At 40.1% G+C, this 26,456-nt stretch overlaps 1 protein-coding gene across 6 annotated transcripts in view; it reads left to right on the top strand.

Annotated features, from left to right (window-relative positions):
- Positions 1-26,456, top strand: part of DGKH (diacylglycerol kinase eta) — a 185,904-nt gene that overhangs the window by 78,883 nt on the left and 80,565 nt on the right. For all 6 annotated transcript variants that reach the window (XM_046028358.1, XM_046028354.1, XM_046028353.1 and 3 more), the window contains exons 3-4: positions 924-1,034; positions 3,728-3,808. In XM_046028358.1, coding sequence (XP_045884314.1) covers positions 924-1,034; positions 3,728-3,808 — 192 coding nt within the window. The remainder of the gene's footprint in view (positions 1-923; positions 1,035-3,727; positions 3,809-26,456) is intronic.

Raw genomic sequence — 26,456 nt, 5'->3', positions numbered from 1 at the left:
TGAACTTCATACATGAAGCACTCAGCAGAGGGTCTGGTCCAGAATCACAGAGCCCCTGCCTCCCTTCTCCAGTCACATCTCCTGCCGCTCCCTCACTGCAAACCCTACTCTGCATTTATAACTGGAAGTTCTTTGGAGAGTCCCCAAATATGCATGCTGTTTTAAACCTTTCTACTTTTGCATGCACCTAAAATAGGCTTCTCCCTCCCTTGTCATTCTGATAAATGTCTTGTAAACCCACCCCAAGGGAGTCTCCTCTGAGAAGACTTCTTTGCCTCCCTGTGACAGAGCTGATGCTTCCTTCTCTGGACCACCATGCTTAGTGCTTTGACTACGTTTGTTACAATAACACATAGCTAAGGTTAACATTTAATGAGCACTTACTGTATGCCATGAGATAAGTCCTTTCTATGCTTTTGATGTATTCCTCATAGTAAACCTATCAGGTGTGTCACAGAGTCATCCCCATTTTCCAGATGAAAAATAAAGGCATGAAGAAGTTCAGTAACTTGCCTAAGATCATCTAGCCACTAAGTGGTGGCATCAAGAAGGTTTCTGGCTCCAGAGCCCATGGTCTTAATCATTACATTATATTGCCGCTCTCTATTTTCCAGCGTTATTGAATACTTCCTATATACAAGGTAGGGTACACATCATGTGGAATTGTATTAGTTTGGTGCACGTGCCTCCCGTATTACTTGTGACTACTTGAAGGGCAGAGAACCATGGCAGATTTACCTTTGTTCATGAGGCTTTGCGCATGTCCCTTGGTTGAACAGAAAGAGGAAGACAATTTCTCGTGTAATTTCTAGGACCTGCGAAATGATATATAAAATATCGCTGGGAGTGTGTCATTTATTCTGAATTTTATTTGGTTCTGAATTTCATTTTAATCATGTTGTTGGCCTTCTGTTTCTCCCCAGACCAGTATTAAAGAGGGACAGCTGTTGAAGCAAACCAGTTCCTTCCAAAGGTGGAAAAAGCGTTACTTCAAACTTCGAGGCCGTACACTTTATTATGCAAAGGACTCAAAGGTAATTTGGAAGAATATTACTCGCGAGCGCTTGAGGTTGTGGATGGATTAAAATTTTAGTTCTATGAGCTTTTTGTCTTGGTGCTCAGTAGAGGTTTACTGTTCTGCGAATTTGGTATGCATGTGATCCGGCTTGGACCAAATCCCAAGGGAGTCTATTTAAGTCCATTTCATGGTGTCCATGGAGGACGATCTTCTGGGAAGGTTCTAGCATAGTATTCTTTCTTCCTTTCCTCTTTCCTTACAATTAAAGTAAAACACTAAATGTAACTTTATTAAATGTAAAAAGCTGAAAATTTTGAGTTTCCCCTCTCTACCTTTTGCCTTCTACATCTTTCCCTGAGCATGACAAAGAGTGATTTGCTAGAGTTGCTAAGGAGGTGTCCTCTGGTTTCAGATGAGGGATTGTATTCTACTTCCAGCACATTCCACTGGAGTGGCTGCGGGCAGCTCTTGTTGCATTGAGTAGGCTTCAGTGAGATAACACACATGGTACCTGACACAAAACAATTACTCAGTTATGCTAGCAGTTAAGAATAAAAACCATAGTGAAGTAAAATCAAGGCTTTAAATAATTTTTATGTAACAATTGAAGAAACTAAGAATGATGTGGTTTGGGAAGAAAACAATTAATAATGATGAGCTTCCATTTAAGACTGATATCTTAGTGTTCCTTCAAAAGTAAACATTAAGATTTCTGGCTACTGTATCAGTTGAATAATTGATAATTTCCCTATTTAAAAAAAATGTATGTTCCTGATATAATTAGTAGAGTTATACGCTGGGAGGTAAAATCAAATATGCAAACAAATGTAATTCTTAGTTTATGCCGCTGTACAAGTAATAACCAAATAAAGTAATCTCATTTGAAAAGTCGTTATGGTCAAGGTTGTCCCTGATCTGGCTCCATGCTGCCTTTCTACATTTGTCTCTCGGCAGCACTGACCACTTGATAGCCTTGGCCTTGCCCCATGTTTACCATCTGCAAATGACCTTTCCCTCCTTCTCCACTTGATGAAATTCCCTGTATTCCTTAAGATCTCCTCAAAAAGTCTTTATTCCGTCATTTCACAAGAGCAAGAGTTTGAATGTTTTCTGCAGGGGAAATGATCCGTGACCTTCCATAGCATTCTGTAGTATTTCTTCCCTTGCATTTTCAGTAGACCATCTTATATTACAGTTAGTCATTATGTTTCTTCTCCTGCGCTAAATTAAAAATTCTTTCTGGTTGGGGAGCACGTCTGATAGTCATATTGGTTGGAGTGAAGTGGGCTTGCATACCCCCCAACCCCGCCAGGGATCTTGGGGGTGGTGTAGAAGTTATCAGACAAGGGACCCTTTTTCTTTATTTTTTGGGGGTAAATTTATTTTTATTAATTTTTATTTAAATTGAATTTAGTTAATGTATGCTATGTTATCAGTTTCAGAGATAGAATTTAGTGATTCCTCAGTTGCATATAACATCCAATGGTCATTCTTAACGTCCATCACTCAATTAACCCATCCTGCCACCCACCTCCCTGGTAGCAACCCTCAGGTTGTTTCCTATAGTTAAGAGTCTCTTATGGTTTGTCTTCCTTTCTGATTTCATCTTATTTTATTTTTCCTTCCCTTCCCCTATGTTCATTTTTTTGGTTTCTTAATCTCCACATGTAAATAAAATCATATGGTATTTGTCTTTCTTTGACTTATTTCACTTAGCGTAATACCCTCTAATTCCATCCACGTCATTGCAAAAGGTAAGATTTCATTCTTTTTGATGGCTGAGTAGCATTCCATGTTATGTGCGTGTATATACAACACATCTTCTTTTTCCATTCATCTGTCACTGGACATCTGCACTCTTTCCATAGTTTGGCTGTTGTGGACATTGCTGCTGTAAACATTAAGATGCATGTGAAAGGGGCCCCTTTTCTGGAGTTTCTAGAGTTGCTTTGTGACCCTGCCTTGCTGCAAGAACATCAAGTGAGTGTGAACAATGACCAAATGACTGACAGTGGGAAGGATACATTTATTTAGTAGAATTTTCTAATATCTAAATCAAACATTATTAAAGATTCCCTTTCTGTGGAGTTTTGATCATGGAAACTTTTTGATTGAAACCACTTTTAAGAGTACGAACAAAACACCATTTTATATTTGCAGAGCACATTCACCTTCTCATTCAAACCCATTTATGGATGAAGAAAATAAGTCTCAGAAAGTTTAGTAACTCACCATGATCCGAGCCAGGACTAGTTCTCATTTCTTACTTAGAAGATGTGGGAAAGATGACGTTGCCTCTGCCTTCCTGGCAAAGTTGTTCTAGGCTGTTGCCTGTCAAGCGGTATAACTGTGTGTGTGGGAGTGTGTACACGCACGTATGTGCACGTGTACGCACGCGCATGTGCACAACACACTGAGGAGGCTCCCCTAGATTATGCTTCTAGAGAGCAGGGAGCATTTTGCTCTGAAACTCTGTGCTGTGGGGTTCTTTGAAGACCTTTTCAGTTTGGGATTTAGGAGTTAGTTGTACTTTGTGGTTTGACTCTTCCTCAGAAGATGTTGCAGAGACTCACTAATGACTTTCTCTTCATTTTCTATTCCTAATTCCTGACGTGGCTTCAGAGTCATGTCCTGATGGGGGAAAAAAATTATTGATGAGCATTGAGTTAGGTTTTCATTTAATGTGTTTGTGTTCTTTTTCATTAACAGTCTCTGATATTCGATGAAGTTGACCTCTCAGATGCCAGTGTAGCTGAAGCAAGCACAAAAAATGCGAACAACAGTTTTACGGTATGGTTATATTCTACTGACTTCCTTCTCAGAAGTTACAGAAGGGCCTTTCCTAAGTGCGTACAGAGTGTCCTCTTCAGTTACCAACCCTGTGTCGACTTACACATGTTGGAGTTCCTTGCCGACACAGTAAACTTGATAAGTATGCTGTATACCCAGTGCTGTTCACGATTGTTTGGGTCAAGAAGCCAACATATTAAATGTATTTTCTAAAAATATTTACAACATTTTCCACTTTAGGCCTTTTAATTTTAGTGCTTTAAAATTGTCACCTCTTTTAAATTTAATACTTCAACGAATTGCATTGTTTTGGAATATTCAAGAAGTTTGTTTCTTACCTTCAATCTTAAAAATAATGTTTTCCCTTCTCTTCTACTTTTCTCTGTTGCTGTGGTTCAGGTCTTCATTTAGTCTCATATAAGTGATTCATTTGATGGTTACTTAAGAGGTATCCTCTGTTCCAGTTGATTCTTTTCCAATTACAAATCACACTTCTGGAAAGAGCTCACTGGCTCACTCTTGCCTGTCAAATTACAGCGGCAGCTCCATCCTGGAGTCTTGTGAAATCATACCTCGGCATTCTAGTGTTACTGAGACCATTCGTCCTCTCGCACCCCACTGGTCCGGCATTTCTGTCCATGCCTGGGCTTTTCCCATTCCCCCTGGCTTGACTCATTTCTCCTTCATCTCTGGCTGTTCTTCAAAGCCAGTCTCAGATACCTCATTCTTCTCCTACTTCTTTCGTTCAAAAAACAAGATTTGAATCCCCACCATGGGCTAGGCACTTGGGCTAAGCACAAGAAATTTGGAGATGAATAAACAGATTGTTACTTCTCTCAAAATATTCAGAGTTCAGTGAAGTTCCTCTGGGGTAGTTTTTATAACCTCATATTCCTAGGTCCTCTAAGACGACTTGCTCCTGCTATGTTGTTGCCCCCGTCCACACTCCCAGCCCCTGTTCGAGAAGCCAGCACTGCTAACAGACAGTGGTGTGCTGTGTCCCTTCTCCCAGGCTTGCCAGGGCAGGGAAGACAGACAGATAAACAAACACAGAGCAGTGCCATGATAGAGGTAAGCGCTGGTGGGGGTGGGGGGTGGAGTGGGGGAGGAAGCAAATGCATTCAGATTTAGCCATATGGATTTACTGGCACATGGGATAATCCTTGGTGTCCCTCCCACCTCTCCAGGGAGATTTTTGTTTGAGGAGAGGAAAGCCAAGAATAGAATCCTGGGAAAATGTTAAAATTTAAAGTTGGACCAATCAAGACAGAGCATTCTGAAGTATAGAAGGAGTCTTGGGAGGCGATGATGTTAGGAAAAGCCTGTGGAAGATAGTTTTAGGACGGAAGTTGTTAAACATCAAATACTGTAGAGAGATCAAGTCAAAGAAGAAATGAGAAGCGTCTGTGGAATTTGTTAACTTGGAGGTCATTGGGTCACTTTGACTGGATGACTTCGGGGAGGGGCGGGGGTGGCGTGCATTAGGCTGCCCTGAAGACCAGGTGGGAAGGCAGAGAAGCCGGGGTGGATTGCTTCTTTGAAAAGCTTGGCTGTTAGGAGAAGGAGAACAAGTATGATGTTCAGGTTTGGAGGAGCTTCTGTAGAAAATGAGAGTTGAAACTGAACAGGGACCTGGAGAAGATTACGAGGTAGTAGACTAGCAAAGATGGAGATCGGGTTTACTAATGTACCTAATTCCTATGCCTTTCACATTTTTTTTTCTTCTAAGATGGGGAGCGAGAACAACAGCTAAATTGACCCAGGGTTAATGGTTTATATATATATATATATATATATATATATATATGGGGCTTATTGGACAGAAAGACAAAGGCATTGTTGGATATTTGAGGGATCAATAAGTCATCCATCTTCCCCCCTGTGTTACAAGTTGTTGAGATAAAATGTAAGGAGTGAGGGACAGCTTATTTGTTGCTGAACAAGATCCAACAACCACTAAATTCAGAGCTTCTGATAAATTGTTGGAGGCCTAATCAGAGTTTCTGATCAATTGTTGCTTCTTTTTCCTTCCTTACAAATGAAGGTGGGATAGGCTGATGAACCACTTGCCTTCTCTAGGGAGTGATCCATAGTCCTCTCCCCTCTGTGGAGATTCATGGGGGAGTGGGCAATAAGGGTTTCCCCTTGACAGGGATCTAGAATTTAGTCTGAAAGAGGGTTCCAAAATTGAAGATTTGAAGGATAGAACAATTTCAGATGAAGACAAGGTCTAGAGTATTGGTGTAGATAAAGGTAAAAAGAAGTGAAAAGCTTGGATTTGAGAGAGGGTATTCAAATCCTTCGTAGAACTCTTTCTTGGACCTGCATGTACATTCATTCTCTCCTATAGTGCCTTTCTTATTATAGAACTCACTATGTTCTGCCTTGTACTTAATTAGGTACTTAGGTTTATTATAATCTCCTTGAGGACAGAAGACTCTGTCATATCATTTTACCTCAGAGTACCTTATCCGTATTTGTTGATTTAATTAATAAGATGAAAGTTTATTTTCCACATGAGAAGACTTCTTGTTGAAATATTTTCAGGAGATTTATCCACTCAACCAGATGTTATTTCTGAAGTTTGTTGGACTAGAAATGTGGAGACTAAAATATTAGGCAGATTGCTTAGAGTTTTACAGCAAATGAGTTTGCTTGAACTTTCTAGGGCATACAATAGAATAAGGGATAGATTTTCAACCAGTAATTGACAATCTTCCCTATCTTTAAATATTTAAATATCCTACCTTTCTGGATTGCATTGACTGCTCTTCATACTGTTATTTTGGCTAGTTCATGTCAAAGGTTAATGGTATAGTTTAGTGGTATTATGACTGGAAAATACAGGAATGACCAAATTCAACTTTGCTATAGCTATGCCTTGAAGTCCCTAAGGATGATATACTGAGAGGGGACAATAGTGAATGGAAAATCTGGGATTAGCAAATGGAAAATAGAAAAACTATGCTTTGGGGGGCGCCTGGGTGGCTCAGCGGGTTAAGCCTCTGCCTTCAGCTCAGGTCATGATCTCAGGGTCCTGGGATCGAGCCCCCGCATGGGGCTCTCTGCTCAGCAGGGAGCCTACTTCCTCCTGTCTCTCTACCTGCCTCTCTGCCTACTTGTGATCTCTTTCTGTCAAATAAAATAAATAAAATCTTTAAAAAAAAAAAAAAAGAAAAGAAAAACTATGCTTTGCCTGAAAACCCAGTGCCAAACTCTCTAATAAAATGGTTCCAGGAGAGCTCCGCAGAAACTGACTTCACATGGGATGTTACTCTGCATTGTTTCCACCGCATCTGTCAGAATGAGTGAGTAACTCAGGTTGGCTGAGCTTCAAGGAAGGGGATAGAGACACCAAAAGGGTCGCGTCAAAGGATCTGTGGACATGGTTCAGACCTACCTACTCAGTGGTTACTTTTCCTTCCTTGTGAAGTCCTGTGCTCCCATCCCTGGAGTTAATAATTATCTTGTTGTTTTCGTTGTCAAAAATCACCTTGGGTACATATTAGTTTTCTATTGGTTTGTGACAAATTACCACAAACTTAGTGACTTAAAAACAGCACCCATTTGTTATCTGACTGTTTCTATTGGTCACACAGCATAACTGGGTTCTTCTCCTCCAGATCTCACAGTGTTGAAATAAACAGATTTTTAAATATAGATAGATGTGTATACACACACCACAACCCCCCCCCCCCACAGCCATGCATATTTAATTACCTTGCATGGGGTGACTTTTGACCTCTGTTGGAGTTTTGGGTTTTATAGGTGTCTTCTACAACAGGCACTCCTGATGGCACCAACAAGACACTGAAAGCATTTTCCGTGCATTAGGTGTCAGTGGTGTGATCAGGGAATGGAAAAGGACAACCCCTGACAGCCTAGTTGGTATTTTATAAGCCTTCAGGATTCATTAATGTTCATCCCTAATTTATGAGTGGCTTATGTTCTCCCATAGCATTGTCTATGATTGTGGTATCTATAATACATTCCTAATTTTTCCTTCATTTTTTGAATTGTGTATTTCCTTTTTTATTTTACTGATTTCTGCATGATGTTCTGTTTTTCACATCAACATTTTTATCTTTAACACACCTCTGTGCTGTGGGCAAATGTGTTCTTCTATTAGACTGGAGAAAAGAATTGATTTTTTTCCCCTTGGTCACACTGATGCGCCCTTTGGAAGGGTCCCAGCCCTCCTGATGCTTAATCCAGGGCTCTTCCTTTTCACACAGTGTTCTTTCCATCTGGTTAGTCTTTGCCTCTGTTCTGTCCCTCTTCTCACATCTGCTTGCTCTCTTTGTCTCTTTCTCACTCATCGTGATGTGTACATCCCAGCTTTTTGTGACTTGGTCAGTTGCAGACCTTAGACCATGAAGTGAAGTCAAATAGCATGGGTTTGTGTGCTGGCTTGGCCCTCTCTAGCTACGTGCCTTTGGACTAATTCGTTAACCCCTGTGAATCTGTGTCCTCTGTAACTGAGAATAGTAGTGGAACCTGTCCCATGGGGTTGTGAGGATTTTAGGGCACTATTAATTCCCTAGCACCGTGATGAGCACATAGAGTTTAGTAAGTGCTAATGGCTGTTATTATCCTGAGGTTATCACCCTGCCTGCTCCCTTCACAGGTGATAGTCTGTTGTCAATTCCTAGTAAGTTTGGGGATGTTAAAGAAGAATACAGATGAACTTCATCTCGAGAAAACTGTTCACCCTGCCTCTCTTTCAGAGGTGTGGTGAAGATTTATTTCCACTTTTATCTCATATTAATAGATGTTATTGGAAAAAGCCACCCTTTTGTGATGAATGAAATGTCGATTGTACCTTGTTAGCCATTTGCATAGGCTAACAAAGAGCTTTTTTTTTTTAAGGGGAAAGAGAGGGGAGGGTCAAGCCATGTGGCCCCTGCTCTGCCCTGCCCCCCCCTTTTTACGAAGAGTTATTTTATTGAATGGAGAGTTGTCACAATTGCCATGGCATACGTTAGATTTTCAAAATGTGCTGTTCAAGTAATTGTTTTCTTTAAATTTTAATGACAAGTAGGCTCAATCTTAAATACATAGTCATCATTTTTAATGAAAGTACTGTATTGACACTGTCAGAACTTTTTATGGAAGTTTGTAAAGAAAGCAATTTTTATTTTTATTTATTTTTTTTAAAGATTTTATTCATTTATTTGACAGAGATCACAAATAGGCAGAGAGGCAAGCAGAGAGAGGAGGAGGAGGCAAGCTCCCCGCTGAGCAGAGAGCCTGATGCGGAGCTGGATCCCAGGACCCTAGGATCATGACCTGAGCTGAAGGCAGAGGCTTTAACCCACTGAGCCACCCAGGCGCCCCCAATTTTTATTTTTAACTAGAAAGAAATATAGAGGTAATTTATTTGGCTTATTTAACTACCCTTCACTTTTGTTTTTTTAAGATTTTATTTATTTGACAGAGAGAGAGATCACAAGTAGGCATAGAGGCAGGCAGAAAGAGAGGGAAGCAGGGTCCCCGCTGAGCAGAGAGCCCGACGTGGGGCTCAATCCCAGGACCCTTGGATCATGACCTGAACCAAAGGCAGAGGCTCAACCCACTGAGACACCAAGGTGCCCCCTACCCTTCACATTTTTAATGAGTGATCTACGAGTGTACTTGGAATCTCACAGTGACTACACACCCACACTGGCTTACTCGACTGTGTGAAACCCCCACATGGTAGCACTTATTTTTAGAGCTTGCTGAACACCGGAACAGAGTCATTTTAGTTCAGGGTCACTTGCCACAGCAGACACGACTGAAAGTTGATTAACATTCGAGTTGATTCCTCCAGTGACGTTTCAAAAAATACGCATAAAAACAAGAAAAAGAGAACATCTCGCACCTGAAATGCGGAAAATTATACATTCATAGTACAGTTGAAATGAATGGGCTGTGTTTTAATGGGAGGGGGAAAAAATGTTCCTTTTTTTTTTTTTTTAAGATTTTATTTATTTATTTGACAGACAGAGGTCACAAGTAGGCAGAGAGGTAGGGGGAAGCAGGCTCCCTGCTAAGCAGAGAGCCCGATGTGGGGCTCGATTCCAGGACCCCAAGATCATGACCTGAGCCAAAGGCAGAGGCTTAATCCACTGAGCCACCCAGGCACCCCGGGGAAAATGTTCTTAAAGAACTCCTTTCTTTAATGTGTACTTTCTGTTTATTTTGTTTTTTCCTTAGCTTCCTCTCTGTTATTATAATTCAGTTCATCTTCTCTCTTAAGAGAAATACCATATCCTTTGAACCGAAGTATCAGTTTACTTATATCCATTAGTATTTCAGTCTTTAGTTACAAAGGAAGGGGCGAGATGTTATTTTCCCCTCATTTGTCAATGCTCATCATAAAACAGGTGTTTAATCATCTGAATAAGTAATCCCTTAGATAAATAAGTTGCCTATTCTGATGGTAGTATTTATTGTAACTATATGTACCTCTTCTAAATGCTGATCATTCATTCTTTATATCAGTCCTATAAGATAGGTACTATCTTGCTCTCCATTTTGTAGATGAGAGATCTGAAACAGAGAAGTTAACACCTAACACATGGACTAACTAGAATCTGAACCCATCTGGGTCGTCTAACCGCAGTCTGTACTCTTGACCTCTCCGCTCTCCTACCTCTTTATTGTGGACCTTTAAGTGAGTATGGTCCACATAGTTTTCCTCTAATTGTTCGTTATGTTTCAGTTGTCTTTTCTCCCCCAAGTCCATCACAGAATCTTGTCATATTACCAGATACGTAGTTAGCCCTGCTGGTCCTACTGCCAATTTAGAATACTACATTTTATTTGGGGCCCTGTATTTTTAATTGAAATGTTGATAAAGAGCTCACGGAGGACGGTAACCAATATTGTACAAAGATCTGTCAAGTCGTGGGATTGACACTAGAGGCCACTTTTTTATCTTCAAGATTTGGGGAAGTGTGACATCTTTTTAATATTTGAGGGATTATCATGCAGAAGAGGTGGTTGGCAGGTTCTGTGTTACTTCAGGGTTCAGGACAAAGATTCACAGTTGAATTCACAGAGGGACAATTTTAGCTCTGGGTAGAAGAGAGCTTTCTAACGCGAGTCTTCTGATAGAACGGGCCTTTTGTGATGTAATAGCTCTGTCCATTATTAGAAATCTCAAGTCCTCTCATTCCCTATGAACTGGAAAAGGCTTTCAAGAACAGAGTTCTCAGAGCAGACTCGGGCTCACAATGCTGAAATGAATTTCTCAAGGTTGGATGGCTAATAGCTATGCACAGCTAGTGTGGAATTTGGGGCTCCTAGCTCTCAGGGTTTACTGAGAGTAGGCGAGGAGGAGTGGATTTAGAGATTCCCTGGCCCTTTCCACACACACTGTCATTCTACCACACAGCAAGAGCTAAGTGACCATCCTTTGAGATGCTGTTGGAGAGATCTTTGCGTGGTGTGTGTGTATGTGGGAGGGAGTAAAGGGAGGTGGCGGAGACTGAAATTTTCTTGCAGACGCAGACTATCTTCCTCACCACTGGATCCCCAGGGCTAACACAAGACCTGGTACAGAGGGGAAAGACAATAAATATTTGTCAAACGCATGAAAGAGAATGTCTTGTTGAATGAATGAATGTAAACTCTAGTGTTGCTTTGGGAGAAATTTGTCATTTCAAGATTTAGCTAGAGAGCACAGGTTCCTAATTTCCCCCAGTGAGATTGGATTATAATATACCCATAAATACTTGTATTCTAGTTGAACTCTTTCTAGAGGTGACTCAGGTGATTTTTTAATCAACGACAAGTCTTACAAACATGATTCTTGCTGTGATTAATGGTTGTGGTGGTCTCCTAGTTATTCCATGCCTGATGTTGGCAGACCACAGATTTTTTATTTATTTATTTATTTATTTATTTATTTTATTTGACAGAGAGAAATCACAACTAGGCAGAGAGGCAGACAGAGAGAGAGGAGGAAACAGGTTCCCTGCGGAGCAGAGAGCCCGATGTGGGGCTCGATCCCAGGACCCTGGGATCATGACCTGAGCCGAAGGCAGAGGCTTTAACCCACTGAGCCACCCAGGCGCCCCCAGACCACAGATTTTTTATGTCTATGTTGGCTTAACTATTTTATGGCACTCGAAAATCATACCACATTAATGCAATTTGAGTGGCTGTTTTGCTTCTTAAAATTGACTTATATGCAGTTCAGATGGCATCATTCGATGAAATCTGATAATTTATAAGTGGAGTTTGAAATTGGCATTCCTTTTTTTCTCTAACTTGGACATCAGGCTTTTAGAAGTGAAATAGCTGATCATTGTTTCTGTAGGTATATCATGTTTATCTTTTCATTGAATGGTATAGCATCTTTTCCAAGAGTACAACCCAGAGAAACACTTCTTAATGTTATGATGAGCTTCCTCAGACCAAAGTCCTAGGAAACAAACCATTGGTCTTTTTGTGGTTAGACTAAAATCTTGAGGTGCTCTATTTGCTAGGCTCATAATGTAAGAAAATCCATCAAGACAAATCGGCTAATCCTTCTCCCTTTGGGGACCTTTGTAGGAATTTAGAGTTGTTTTGTACAAATGAAGTGTTGCTCATCAAAAATGTCTTAGGTTATACATGCCTTTTCAGGATGGCTAAAAGCATGTCCACCAGTAAGGACTGACAGAGCTGGACTTCAATGTGCTGCTGAAAAAGAAAGATTTTAACCTGAGGTTAAATACAGTATGACCAAGATAGGCACTTCACAGGTTAGGTTGTAAAAAGAGTTTTTTTTTTTAAGTCCTTAAAAAATGGGTTCATCAGTGCCTTCACTGCCCACATTATCCAGCGTTTGCAGAGATAGTGAAAAGTACTGTTTATGTGCGCCAAAACATACGTACAAGGCTACTTACCCATTGTAATAGCATGAGATTGGAAATAACCTAAGTGTGCAAGTTAGAGACTGGTTGAAATGAATTATGAACCATTTCACATAGTGCAATGTTACACCACCATGAAAAAGAAGGAATCAGCTCTGTATATAATATTACACACTGAACTCCAAGTTGTATTCAGTGTGAAAAGCCAGATGTGGAACAGTGTGCATGTATAAAACGTTACTCAGTGTTTTTTACTCTGTGTGGGGGTGGGGGTGGGGTGTTGTGTGTATGGGCCCACAGTCATGCATTTAAACCCTGAAAGATCACATATTTGCTGCATATACAGAGACTATCTCTGAAGAGATACAGATAAGCTGACAGATATTTGCCTTTAGGAGGGAGCCTTGGTAGCTGGGGGGCAGACTTGGGAGGGAGATGTACTTTTCATCCTAAATACATTTAAAATTTTTTTGTTTGTTTCACAAATGCTCATTCCTTATTCAAAGAAAATTCTAAATGCTAAATGGGAGCCCTTTCTGGCAACTTCCTATCAGATGCATTTGACAAGAGTGATGGACTTAGCAGGAAGCCCAAGTTGGACACTGCTACAGTATCCAGGGGAGCCATTATAAGGCCATATCAGACCATCTGTAATGGGAGGGAAGGAAGTAATACATGAGGGATCTTGTGGGAAAGACTGGAAAGGTGTGGCTAACAGGAAGGGAAAAGAGAGAGGAGGAAGCTAATATAGAGTTGTTGAATTTGGTAGGATTGCTATATAAATGATGCCTTTAATTAAGGTTAGAAAATGAGAATACAAGTAGGTTTATTGGTAGTGAAAAAAAGACATTGTGAACTAGACACTATGAATTTGAAGTGATAGTAAGATACCCTGGTAATGTCTAGTAAGCAATTGAGAGATGCTTTAAAAACCTATTAAAATGGCTTAAAGGATTCCTTTAGTGTCATTTCATGGCTCTTTTTTAAGTTTCTAGCATATCAGATGTCTTCTGTATTACTTAAGTATGATCATGGTGTAATGGAAAATTTAGGTTTTAGAAATGTTTTAGCTTTGTGGTGACTGGTATAAACAAGGTAATTATTTTGTTTTGAACTTTCCCATTACATATGTGTTCTGTACAAAGCAATTTACGGTTATAAACCAATAGAGCTTGTGCCAAGGGAATGAGGCTAATGCTTTGTTCCAATCTCTGGTACATCCTGAAAATATTCAATGAGTGGTAAAACTTCTACTGTGTCCATTAACTAATACTCACCGCTAATTTACAGTAAGAGTGTATGTGGCAGCCTGCATAAATCATTTCTAAAATCACTGTGATCCTTGTCTTTACAATTAATACTGAAAAAAAACCCCTCTCGTTTTCCTGTGTACAATGTACAAATAAGATACTATATATGATTATGCATATGACATGTGTATGTATATCATACTATATATGATAATATATATGATTTTATATATCTTGTCAATATTTTGTTTTTTAAAGGTTCCTGGTTTGCGGAGACCTGAGTTAGCACATTTATTATTATTGTTGTTATTATTAATTTACTAGCACCTTTTCTTGCTCATCTTTAAAGTATATACAAGTATATATAGGATTTAAATACAACTGTACAGCTGCCCTGATTCTTTTTAAGAGGAGAAACAGTGAGCAGCATGTGAAGGCTTTTCTGCCTATTCTTGTAGAGTAATTGTCAGTAAGTTCTTTGCTATGCCTTCATTCTCTAGTAGATGGCTAAGAAGGCAGACAGAATTTAGTTTCAAATCCTACGTGTGCTTTGTGACCTCGGGCAAATGACAAACCTTTCTGAGCCTTAGGTTCCTCAAGTGTAAAACGGGTTGCTACATTTGGGGTTGTGTAGACTCCATAAGATCTTGTGCCTTCTATAAATCTTACTTATCTTCTAGAAATAATATATTTTATGTTTAGCACACACAGGTCCTGGCCTGTTAAAATTACTCCGTAAGTGGTAATTTTGGACTTGGAAGCTATTTCCATTCCAGATGTGAAAGCTGGAGTCGTCCAGACTTCTCCCTCATTGTCACACCTCACAAGCACATAGTCACCAAGTCCCATTAATTCTGTCTCCAAGAAACTATTGACTCTTTTTTGTGTGTCTTCTCTGCCCACATCTTCATGTCATGGTCTCATACACAGCAGTCCACTGCCGCCGTAACCTCATAGCCCATCAGGCCGTTTCCAAAGGTTCATGAATCTTCCTCTGGGTGTCAGTTGGTTAAGTGTCAGACTCTTGATTTCAGTCCAGGCCATGATCTCTGGGCCCGGGATCAAGCCTCTCAACGGGCTTAGCTGGGAGTCTGCCTGGAGATTCTGTCCCTCTCCCTCTGCCCCTCCTTGTTCTCTCTCTCTCTCAAATAGATAAATAAATCTTTTTTTTAAAAAAAAAAAGGTCTTCTCCCTTGGGACCCGACCACCAAGCTGACGCTCTGTACAACTGCCAGCCTCCGTCTAGAACGTGTGATTCCTGGCTCTTCCTGGCTGAAAGCCTGTTAAGGTGTGCTCTGTCACTGATCCATTTCCCTTAGCATGATAAAAGGTTTTCTGTGATTACCTCTCTGGCTTTGCCTTGTTCTTCCACCCGTGGTGGCCATCTTATGCTACTCACAATACCCAGCCCTTATCTTTTTATTTTTATTTTTATTTTAAGATTTTATTTATTTATTTGACAGAGAGAGCGAGGTCACAAGTAGGCAGAGAGGCAGGCGGGGAAGGGAGGGAAGCAGGCTCCCTGCTGAGCAGAGAGCCCAATGTGGGGCTCGATCCCAGGACCCTGAGAACATGACCTGAGCTGAAGGCAGAGGTTTAACCCACTGAGCCACCCAGGTGCCCCCCCACCCCAGCATTTATCTTGACCTTTCCTCCTTATGGGTTTGTGTGTCCCTTTGTTTGCAAGATCCCTTCCTCCTCTCCCTTCTCCCTGGCTCCCTCCCCACAGAAATCTCCCTCCCCAAATCTCACTTGCCTCTCACCCTTGCTTGCTTGAATATCACTTCCTGGAAAGCTTTCCCTGACTTTCGACCTTGGTTGGCTTTCTTTCACTGCATTCTAGGAGCTCCCTGGGTGCTGACAAGTAAATACAGGTCCAGATCTTGAAGGAGCTTGGAAGCTAAGCTGAGTGGGTTTGGAAGATGGCAGGAACCTACTGTACTGGAATTAGGTTTACTTATCTGTGTTCCTCATTGATCTGCAGGCTCCATGAGTACAAGGACTGGGTCTTCATCTCTGCGTCCCTGAGTTGCCACGTTGCTTGGCATAAAATAAGGCACTCTCTGTGTTTTCTAGTGAATGAATGAAAATTTGGTGTTGGAGTCAAAGAGTGTCAGTTTTAAACTATCACAATAGTTATCATGATGTTGTAGCTCATTTACCCCGTCGTCGTTGCCCATCACTTAAGATTGATATGCTCTGCGCTAGAATTGTGCTTGACCTTTGCAGTACATTGTGAAGCAGACACGAAGTGGGCAGACTCCGAAAAGGATCAAATGCTAATATGTAATTGGACAGAAGTGCTGTTGAGGTAAGAATAGCAGGTTGTGGTGGAAAGTCAAAGTGGAAAACTTCTTACATGAGGTTATCGAGAAAGCGAACTGCTTTTCAAACACTTGGGCGCTGAACTTGAAGAGAAGCTTGGAAACTTCCCAAGTGAACTGCGTAGAATAATGCAGCTGACTTGTGTAGACTGGCTTTCAGTTCTGAACTCTTCTATGTACTTTCATGGTTGTGAAATACGCTTGCTTTATATTAGCGGTCTAAATATTCATTGGGATTTTGGTCTGCTATTAAAAGTCCTAATTGATTAGTAATTTTTAGGCTTTTTAAAAAATACCAATTTTGGGGGTGCCTGGGTGGCTCAGTTGGTTAAGCATCTGCCTTCAGCTCAGGTCATGATCCCAGCATCCTGGGATTGAGCCCTGCATTGGGCTCCCTGCTCAGTGGGGAATCTGCTTCTCTTCCCCCTTTTTTTGTGCTTTTGCCCCCTTTCTCTCTCTCTCTCAAGTAAGTAAATAAAATCTTTAAAAAAAATACCAATTTTGGTGAACCAAGTGTATTTTTAGTCATAGGGCATAGTTATAGCTATTATTACATATATAGTGAATTGGAATTATAGCTTAATTATTTAAAAAATTTTTACATACAATATTACTTTATTATTGCTAATCTGCAACATTCTATATCTTAATGTTTTTATTTCATCTGGACAAAATTGTTTTTACTGGCAGTTGATTTCTTAGAGCTACACATGATATGTGTAAGGTTCTGTGGTCCACATAAAGGCAGCTGAGAAACAGGCCCAGCTTGTCTGGTGTAACAGGGAAAAGAAGTGTGATTTGAAACCAGACCTGACTATGTACACTGATTCTCCTACTTACCGAGTTTGCTTTTACCTATCAAGTGGGCCAGTTATATGGGAGATTAAATGAAATAATATATGTGATCTTACTGACAGCAAAGCACTTTGAAAGTGTGAAATACTGCAGGAGTAATCATTCTGCTTAATTATCAACCTTAGAGGTCCCTAAGTATCCTGTTTTTCCAGATCTTCACTATTAATTATTTGGAAGAAATGTCATTGGTATTCATGGATAGTCATTAAGATATGAATATAGTAAGAAAATAGAGCACCATGTTGTTGATTTTCCTGTTCACTTTTATAATATCAAAAGTTATAATTGTATAACTTATATCACATTATATCTATGATATGGGGGTGGTAGGCTGAATGATGGACCATAAAGATATTTACATTCTAATATCTGTAAACTGTGAATGTCACTTTATATGGCAAAAGGGACCTTGTAGTTTTGATTGTGTTAAGGATCTTGAGATAAGATTGTCTGGGGCTATCGAGTCCGCCTGGTATAATCACAGGGGCCCTTATAAGGGAGAGGCAGGAGGAATCAGGGAAGATTTGACCAAGGAAGTAAGAGGTTGACTTGATGCAAGGAAAGGCGCTTGAGCCCCAAGGAATACAGGCTGCATCTAGAAGGGAAAAAAGCAAGCAAACAGATTCTCTCCTATAGCCTCCAAAAGCAATGCACCCCTTTGGACACCTTGACCCTAAACTTCTGACTGCCGCAACTGTAAGAGGAATAATTTGTTACAGCAGTGATAGGAAACTAGTATGTTAGGGGCTGACCCAACATTGATAGCTACAGTTTGTTTGAATTCTTTTTTTTTTTAAGATTCGTTTATTCATTTATTGGACAGACCAAGATCACAAGTAGGCAGAGAGGCAGGCAGAGACAGAGGAGGAAGCAGGCTCCCCGCCAAGCAGAGAGCCCGATGCGAGGCTTGATCCCAGGACCCTGGGATCATGACCTGAGCCGAAGGCAGAGGCTTTAACCCACTCAGCCACCCAGGCGCCCCGTTTGTGTGAATTCTAAGAAACTTTTAATACTGACTTGAATCCAAACCTAATTAGTCTTCGAAGAAATAGTGGTTTATTGTTATACATGGAATTTTTCTATACAAATAATAGAATAGGACACCACAGTAAACAACACAGAAAGCCTTCTTGGTGGACTCCCTGGGGCTTTTGCCCCAAGTCCCTTTTCCAGGGAGAGCAGGATTGGGGAGCACAGTCTACAGAAAGGCTGCCTTTATCTTCTGTGGTTTCACTATATCCTTCTATCTTTGGTTCTCCAGTGAATCAGAGACTCTGAGAAGTCACAGTTAGGCCCACTACTCTGAAACAAAATCTTAAAGACAAGATAGTTCCAGAAGATGTTAGATAGATTGCTTTCTTTAACACTTTTCATGTAGATTCTAGGACTATATAAATTTCACAGTGTTGAATTCAGTTGCTTATTTGAAAACTGGATTATGCCAGCTTACATGCCTCAATTTTATTGTGTTAATGTTTTATTAAATGCTTTTCAGTAAAATTTTGATTTTAGAGTATTTTGGATTTTTACATTGAAATAAAGGGGAAAAATCACTTTTTAGATGGTGAGATCCATGAAAATACTGTGTATGTAGTGAGAACATTGGTACTTGACCTCATTGAAATCTGTGGTTCCTTTTTTCATGAAAACATATCAGAATTTATGTTTTATTTATATTTAATACTCTAAGGTAGTAAAAACCCAACATTAGGTTATAGAGGGAAATCAAATAAACATGGAAAATGACTTTGTTATGAAGCCATTATTCCTTAGTCAAGAAGTAGGTTTTGTGGCCTGCAAACCTAATCTTAAGCAGAATCATCGAAGCTCAAGAATTATGGAAGTAAGATTTGCATGGCTCTCCTCTGCTCTGACCACCCCACCCCATCTCACTCAGTGATCAGAAGACTCACATCATTAGCTTCTGTGGACATTTGAGGTCATTTGGGCGAGGGGACCACATTACTCTCTTAATGTGAATTTGATACAGGAAAGGGCAGTTAAAGTTCAGAAATTTGGGTCCTGATGGGTGTGGTCTGTAAGCTGAGTTCAGGTCAAGGGTTAAAAAGGGTCTACCTAAGAGAAGACTAAGACACCTAAATCCCTCAACTCTGTTCTTGTCTTTAGTTCATTGAAGGGTTTTGCTTGTTCTCCAATACTTGTTCTCCAGTACAAAAAAAATATACATTTTTTTCCGAAGAATTTTTTTTTAATTTTTTTTTTATATTTTATTTATTTGACAGAGAGAAATCACAAGTAGGCAGAGAGGCAGGCAGAGAGAGAGGAGGAAGCAGGCTCTCCGCGGAGCAGAGAGCCCGATGTGGGGCTCGATCCCAGGACCCCGGGATCATGACCTGAGCCGAAGGTAGAGGCTTTAACCCACTGAGCCACCCAGGCCCCCTACATATTTTTTTTAATTGTGAAAAAGTCCACATCCCCATTGCCCAGCTCCTACTACTATCTTGATGTTGCCAACACTTGCTTTCCCCTGTTTTATTGAGAGTGTTTTAAAGCGGATCTTTCACATTGTTCTACTTGACCCCTCATTCTTCAGGAGCCATCCCTAAAAATATCATTGCCAATTTTTAACTCTACTTCTTTTTCATTGTTTTCAAAGTCTGTGAAAGAGCATTATGGAATTGCCTGTAGCTTCTCAATTCAGTATTTTACAGTGAAGGAATAATCTTTTATTTTTATTTTTATTTAATTTTACTTGCTATAACAGTGCTGTTACTGTTTTTTCCTTTTTTCTTTTCTTTTTTTAAAATATATTTTATTTATTTATTTGACAGAGGTCACAAGTAGGCAGAGAAGAAGGCAGAGAGAGAATGGGAAACAGGCTCCCCGCTGAGCAGAGAGCCTGATGTGGGCTTGATCCCAGGACCCTGAGATCATGACCTGAGCCAAAGGCAGAGGTTTTAACCCACTGAGCCACCCAGGCACCCCTGTTACTGTTTTTTATTAATTCCTCATAATAGAAGCATATTAACGTATGATAGACAACTCATTTAGCTTTTACATTTGTTTTTCCCCTTCAATATGTTGTAACAAAATTAATCCCATGCTTAATTTATAGAGATGGTTGAAGAATCAATGAGATATGGCCTTTTTGCCATAAGTCTGTAGTCAAGTATTCCTGTACATAAGAAGACAGACATTTTCTTGGCAAAGATGTTCTGCTCTTGTCCAAAGGTTTTTTTCCTTTCTATAATTAGTACATTTCTCAGAATAGTTGTTATACATATTTACCAAAAAAAAATTCCATCAGAATCTATTTTGTCAATACTTAACACTTTTTTGTGGAATCTTTTCACAAGTGAGTAATGTTTCATATAATGCTACAGAAATCTCCATCAATTACTTATTCCAGGGCTTAGGTAATCCCTTGATTTATAGTTCGATTTTTGAAATTAATATTATATATAAAGATGATAAAGACTTAAAATAAGCAGCATTGGGGTAGACTTCCCTGTGTCCTCCCTCTTTATTCTGAGAGCTGATGCACATGTTTGATACCCCCAAGTCTACATTCCAGGCATGCCCACAAAGATCAGTAAGTTGTCTTCAGCTAGAATGACTCATCCATTGGAAAGAGGACCAGTCCGCCAAAACCAGAAGGATGGAATGACTTGCAAAGATCCTCTTTAACTCTCAGTGAAGGGTGTGTATGTGCGTTTGTGTATAAATCTAAACATGGCTCAAAAGAGATGTCTGAAAAGATTTGTAGATCTTTCTGGAAGGGACTAGGAAGACCTTAGTTCAACTTCCAAGCAATATGATTTAGAATCCTGTTGACATCGAACACTGCCTGCATAGCAGAATTTCTTTATAAATTCCAGCAGTAGATTAATAATGAGGCTCTTGAGTGTATATGAATTACCTGTCAACCTCAGCCTTATCGTTTAGCCATATTACATCGTTATATGTTATTTGACATCATTTGAGATGTTGTCAGGTTTGTGCTCCAAGATGTTGTGGAACTACTCTCTGCATGAGCACGGAATGCAGGTTCCACAGTGTTCACAGCTCTGTGAAGAATGTTTAGGGTATTACATCAGTACAGTAGGGTCTCTTTTAATTTTATTTAATTTTATTTTTTTTTTAAGATTTTATTTATTTATTTGACAGACAGAGATCATAAGTTGGCAGAGAGGCAGGCAGAGAAAGGAAGGGAAGCCGGCTTCCTGCTGAGCAGAGAGCCGGATGGATGCGGGGCTCAATCCCAGGACCCTGGGATCATGACCTGAGCCAAAGGCAGAGGCTTTAACCCACTGAGCCACCAGGCGCCCTGACTTTTTAATCTAAAATTCTGTTATTCAGTTGATTTGAATTATACTATCTGGCTCTTTCTTTGGTCTTGGTGCCAAAACCACATTTGTTGTGACACGGTACTTTTCTTAGTCTTCCATTAAAATTCAAGCACCACTGGGACAAAATAGGCACAGAAAGTTTATCATCTATAACGCCTCAGAAAAAAATCACTTTTAGATCAGCGGTTGTCATCTTTGGAAATAGATGGAACTTGAGGCGACTGGATGATAAAATAGGGAAGTATTGATCCCAGCGGGAAAAGGATTCAGTCCGTGCAGGACTTGCAAGCTCAGATGCCTCCAGGGCCCCTTGGTGACCGAAGTGTATGAAATAGCCAGCAGAAGAAAATAGGTTTAAGAGCAAAATACATGTCTAAAACGACGGATTTTAACTTCTCGTCATTGTTGTGGTTTTACAACACAGCTCTACAGGGTTCGAACAGGATGGCCAAACAAAAACATCAGAGATCATCATTTTGGGGCCTCTGTTATACACACGCGGTGCGGTAGGTGGTAGACTCATTCCGGTGGATCCCCCACAAAGGAATACTGTTTAGGGACAGTTCAGGATACTGGAAATTTGGGAGCACAAGGGTGCTGAAAAAGGAGATAAGGAGCCATAAAGATTAACAGCACTTTCGTTCCATTCCTGAGACCAGATCCTGACTTGACTAATGGCAAAGTTGGATGCTTCTAGTACCTTCCATGATTAATACAGAGGCGTGCATCAGAATCACCTGTGTAGCTTTGCCAGACTACAGAGTACATGAAATTATCCACGCCTGCCTCCAAATTAAGATTTTGATGCCCCGCATCTGGTTTGAGCATGATTGGCTATATTTTGGAAAAATCCTTGGCTTGATTTAGGTGTACACACATAGCTGAGGACCTATGCTCTTGGATGTAGAGGTTCCCCGGTTACTGTTTGAAATATGGGAGTAAGTATCTCTACTTTCATAATAGCACTTAAGTTGAAGGGACTGCATTACAATTTGGCACATTTAAATTGTCAGAGTGAATTATTTCATTTCATAAAAGAAGAATAAAAAAATGCAATATATACATAATTTAAGAGCTGGTTGTAGATATATGAGGGAGGATGAAGAAGTAGGTACTTTAAAACTGAGCTATTGGCAGCTTCAGGTATCACAAACCTAGTGTTAAAGAGACATAATTACACCTGAATTGGCTTTAACAAAAGTCAAATTATATCCCACAAGTTATAATAAACACAGGCAGTAAAAAATTGTTATGACAACTAAACTTTCTGTTTGTTCTGCTGTCCAAGAAAGGCTTCTTACTGCGTATGAATTTTTATTTCAATCAAATAGTTCAGGTTTAATCACTAAAGATAAAAAAAATAAATGTTGCATTTCATGGAAATGGAATCACACAATATGTGGTCTTTTGTAACTGGCTGCTTTCACTTGGGATGTTTTCAAAGTTCATCCATGTTGCAATATTGTCAGTCTTTCTCTTTTTTAATTCCCTGTATTTATTTAAATTTTTCCTTTTTTACTTTTGCAATTACATCTCTGGAAAGCAATACTTTTGAATTTCAAGTTGGGATATCAGGTTAACTTTGTAAATGCATTTGGATTAAGGAACTGATTTGATTTAAATAGATAAATTATGTAGTTGTTATCAAACATGGCGTCAATTTTTTATGTCAAATCTCGTTTTACTTTTTTAATTAAAAAATTTTTGCCATTAATTTTTTTTTTATCTGGGCATGGGTGTGGTGGAAACACAATGTTGCATTAGTTTCAGGTGCACATCGTAGTGATCGGGCAAGTCTTTACATTATGCTGTGCTCACCACCAGTGTCGTTCCCATCTGTCGCCGTACAGCGCGATTATGGTGTCATTGACAGTGTTCCTTATGCTGTGCCTGTTTTTCCTGTGACTTAGTCATTGCATAATCAGAGACAAAGTAGAATTCATTGTTGCCAATGGCTGGAGGTGGGGCCAGGTTTGGAGGAAATTGGGGAGTTACTGTTAAGGGGGTTCATTTTTGGGGTTGTGGAAACGTTCTGAAACAGATAATGGTGATGGTTGTATAATGCTGTAAATACACCAAGAATCATTGACTTGTACGATTTAAGCAGATGAATCAAATAGTATTGTGACTTAATCTCAATAAAGCTGATCTTAAAAAATAAAAAAAAGTAAGATAAAATGTATATAGTTTACTTTTTAAAAGATTTTTATTTATTTATTAGAGAGAGGGAGGGAGAAAAGAGAGGGAGAAGCAGACTCTTTGAGCAGGCAGCCTGACATGGTGCTCAATCCCAGGACACTGAGATCATGACCCGAGCCAAAGGCAGATGCTTAACTGCCTGAACCACCCAGGTGCCCCTGAAATATATATAGTTCCAAAAAAAGGACTGCCATAGGGCAAATATGATTAGTTTGTTGTAAAGAATTTTAGATCAGAAATAAGATTTCCTAATGGAAAAAGTTGTTGGACATTTCAGATTACCACAGAAGTTTTCAGAGTTTCCTTCATTGTAGAATCAAAAATCTGAGTTAAAAGAAGGAACTGTCTGTTGGAATAGTTAAAGCATGGTACCCTACTAGAGACGGCATGCCCAGCTTTCAGTATTGTGCAGGGATCTGATGCGTTTCGCTTTGGTAATCCTTCTACCATTTTATATTCCTGCTGTGGGTGAGATGAGATGCTGTGCAGTTAAGGGGGGACAGTTTTTTCCTCAGGTTTGTTGGCATTTTCCCAGTACCTTCTAAGGAGCAGCTCATTGTCATTATTCCCCTTTTGGTGGTTTCTAGTCAGTGACTATTTTGTTGGCAAAATACCTCCAGTTCTTTTTTTTTTTTTTTCAAGATTTTATTTATATATTTGATGGAGAGAGACACCGAGAGCAGGAACACAAGCAAGGGCGAATGGAAGAGGGAGAAGCAGGCTTCCCGCTGAGCAGGGAGCCCCATGCAGGGCTCAATCCCAGGACCCCAGGATCATGATCTGAGCCAAAGGCAGATGCTTAATGTCCCAGGCATCCCCAATTCATGTTTTGACTGTGGACACACTTTTAAAAGATACATGTAAATCTGTACATGTATACATAATTTCTGTCAGCACCAAGAACTGGGATGCTAATATTTGCTGAGCTTTGGCTTTCTTACAGACACTATGCTGAATGCTTTCCATGGATTGTCTCACTCACCCATACCACACTCCGTAGAGCTGGGAGTTAGTGCCTTATCTTCACTTAGCAGGTACCACACTGAGGCTCATAGAGTGGAGGGAAGGAACATTGTTCACAGCCACACATTGAGAAAGGCTGCTGTTGGTCTTCATTCAAAGTGGGCCTAACTCCAGAGTGTAGGCACTGAATCACTCTGCTGTTGCATTAGTGGCTTCTAATTGGGAATTTGCAGATTAGCAATTCCCTGTAATTCACTGGGCTCTAGAAACATCCATCATTTTTTAAGTTCTAACAGTGTTGTGGGGAACAGCAAAATATCTTTAGGGCACTGCTTCACAAATGTACCTGAACTTTGCTATTATCTGGAAGTTAGAAAAAATAAAACTGGTGCCTGGGTCCCACCCTCATCTGTTCTGAGTTAATCCATATGGATTGTGGCCTGGACATTGGGATTTTAGAAATTCTCCCAGGTGATTCTAATGGGCAGCCAAATTTAAGAATTCCTGCTTTGAAACAACACAGAGTTTTAAGTTCTGAATTCCCATCCTTCTGTTAGTTAAAAAATAAAAAAATAAATAATTATGTTTCATTACAATAGTACAGCAAATTTGCTTTAGAAACCATAGACAAACCAAAAACATTATAATTATCTGTAATCCCTTCACTAAAAGATGACCAGTCCAGTATTTGTGTTTTTTATGTTTATGTACTTAAAGTGCATGTTTATGTACTTAAAGTCTTCACTATAGTGTTACTCATTTATAGGATTTATATCTTTAATGCCAGATTGTCTCCTGTTTTATGTATCTGTATGCTTTCCCAGACTCAAAAATTCTCAATTCTTATACACATGTAATAGTGTTGTTGGATTAATACTTACAGCCCAGTAACTCTCCAAATGGGTCAATATGTCTATTAAAGGAGAGTTTGTATATTATTTGAGGCAGCATTTAGGAAATCGATTTAGATGTCTCTCTTTAGTGCTCATTGTATACAGCTCTTTTTCGGACAAGCAAACTTTGGTTGCCTTCCCTGTCTCTCGTCTAGATTATTGAGACAAAGCCCCTGTGGTTTGTGGCCCTGGGCTCTGACATACCATACATGCTCAGTAAATGCTGGAGTGTTCAGAATCTGAGGTCGAAGTGGTGGTTATAGTCAGAAAACTAATGACTGAAATAAGTTCAGATGTGCCTTAAAAAAATTATTTGGGACTGTTGGGATGGTGGAGAGAGAGGGTAAGAGTAAGCTTGAGATAAGAAGGACAGGGGCTAGAGGACACTTGAAGATAGGTAAGCTGCAGATCCTTCAAAAAGGTAAAAAGTAAAAAAAATGAACGGTAAAAAGTCCTCTAGACTTCCTGGCCTTGGTTCCACTACCCCCCTGCCCCTGCCCAGTCTCAGACAGCTCTCCCTGGGACTAGATCCCTCCCCACACCTCTTATCTTTCCATCTCCCCACTCGGCTCACCTGTCCTAATAAAAAGGCTGAGTATATTGATACTTTCAGAATGAGAATCAAATAATTTCCAGAGTTTGCTGCTTCCCAAATATTTTCCTATTAAAGCCTTGGATGAGAAACCACTGAGATATGATGGGGTTCAGTTAGGGTACAACCGAAGCTTATCAGCTAACAACTGTGACTGTCCCATTTTTTTCCTACAAAGGTGGAGGTTGAGGAAGAAATTTTAAATAAAAGGTGGGGAGAGGGCTTAGAGCTTTGGTGGGCTGGTTTGAGATTACTCCAGAAGAAACGGCCAAACTGGGAGACCTTACAGGTTTACTTGGTAAGTCAGCCTAGCCATCAGCTGGTCCCAGACAACCCCAGGCAGAGCAGCAGGCAGAGAGGGGGGAAGCAGACTCCCTGCTAAGCAGACTGCCGGATGTGGGGCTGGATCCTAGGAT

This window comes from Meles meles, chromosome 14 (assembly GCF_922984935.1).
Source record: "Meles meles chromosome 14, mMelMel3.1 paternal haplotype, whole genome shotgun sequence".
Lineage (NCBI taxonomy): Eukaryota > Metazoa > Chordata > Mammalia > Carnivora > Mustelidae > Meles > Meles meles.
Note: the sequence above shows the minus strand (reverse complement) of the source record. Positions and strands in the feature narration are given on the sequence as shown.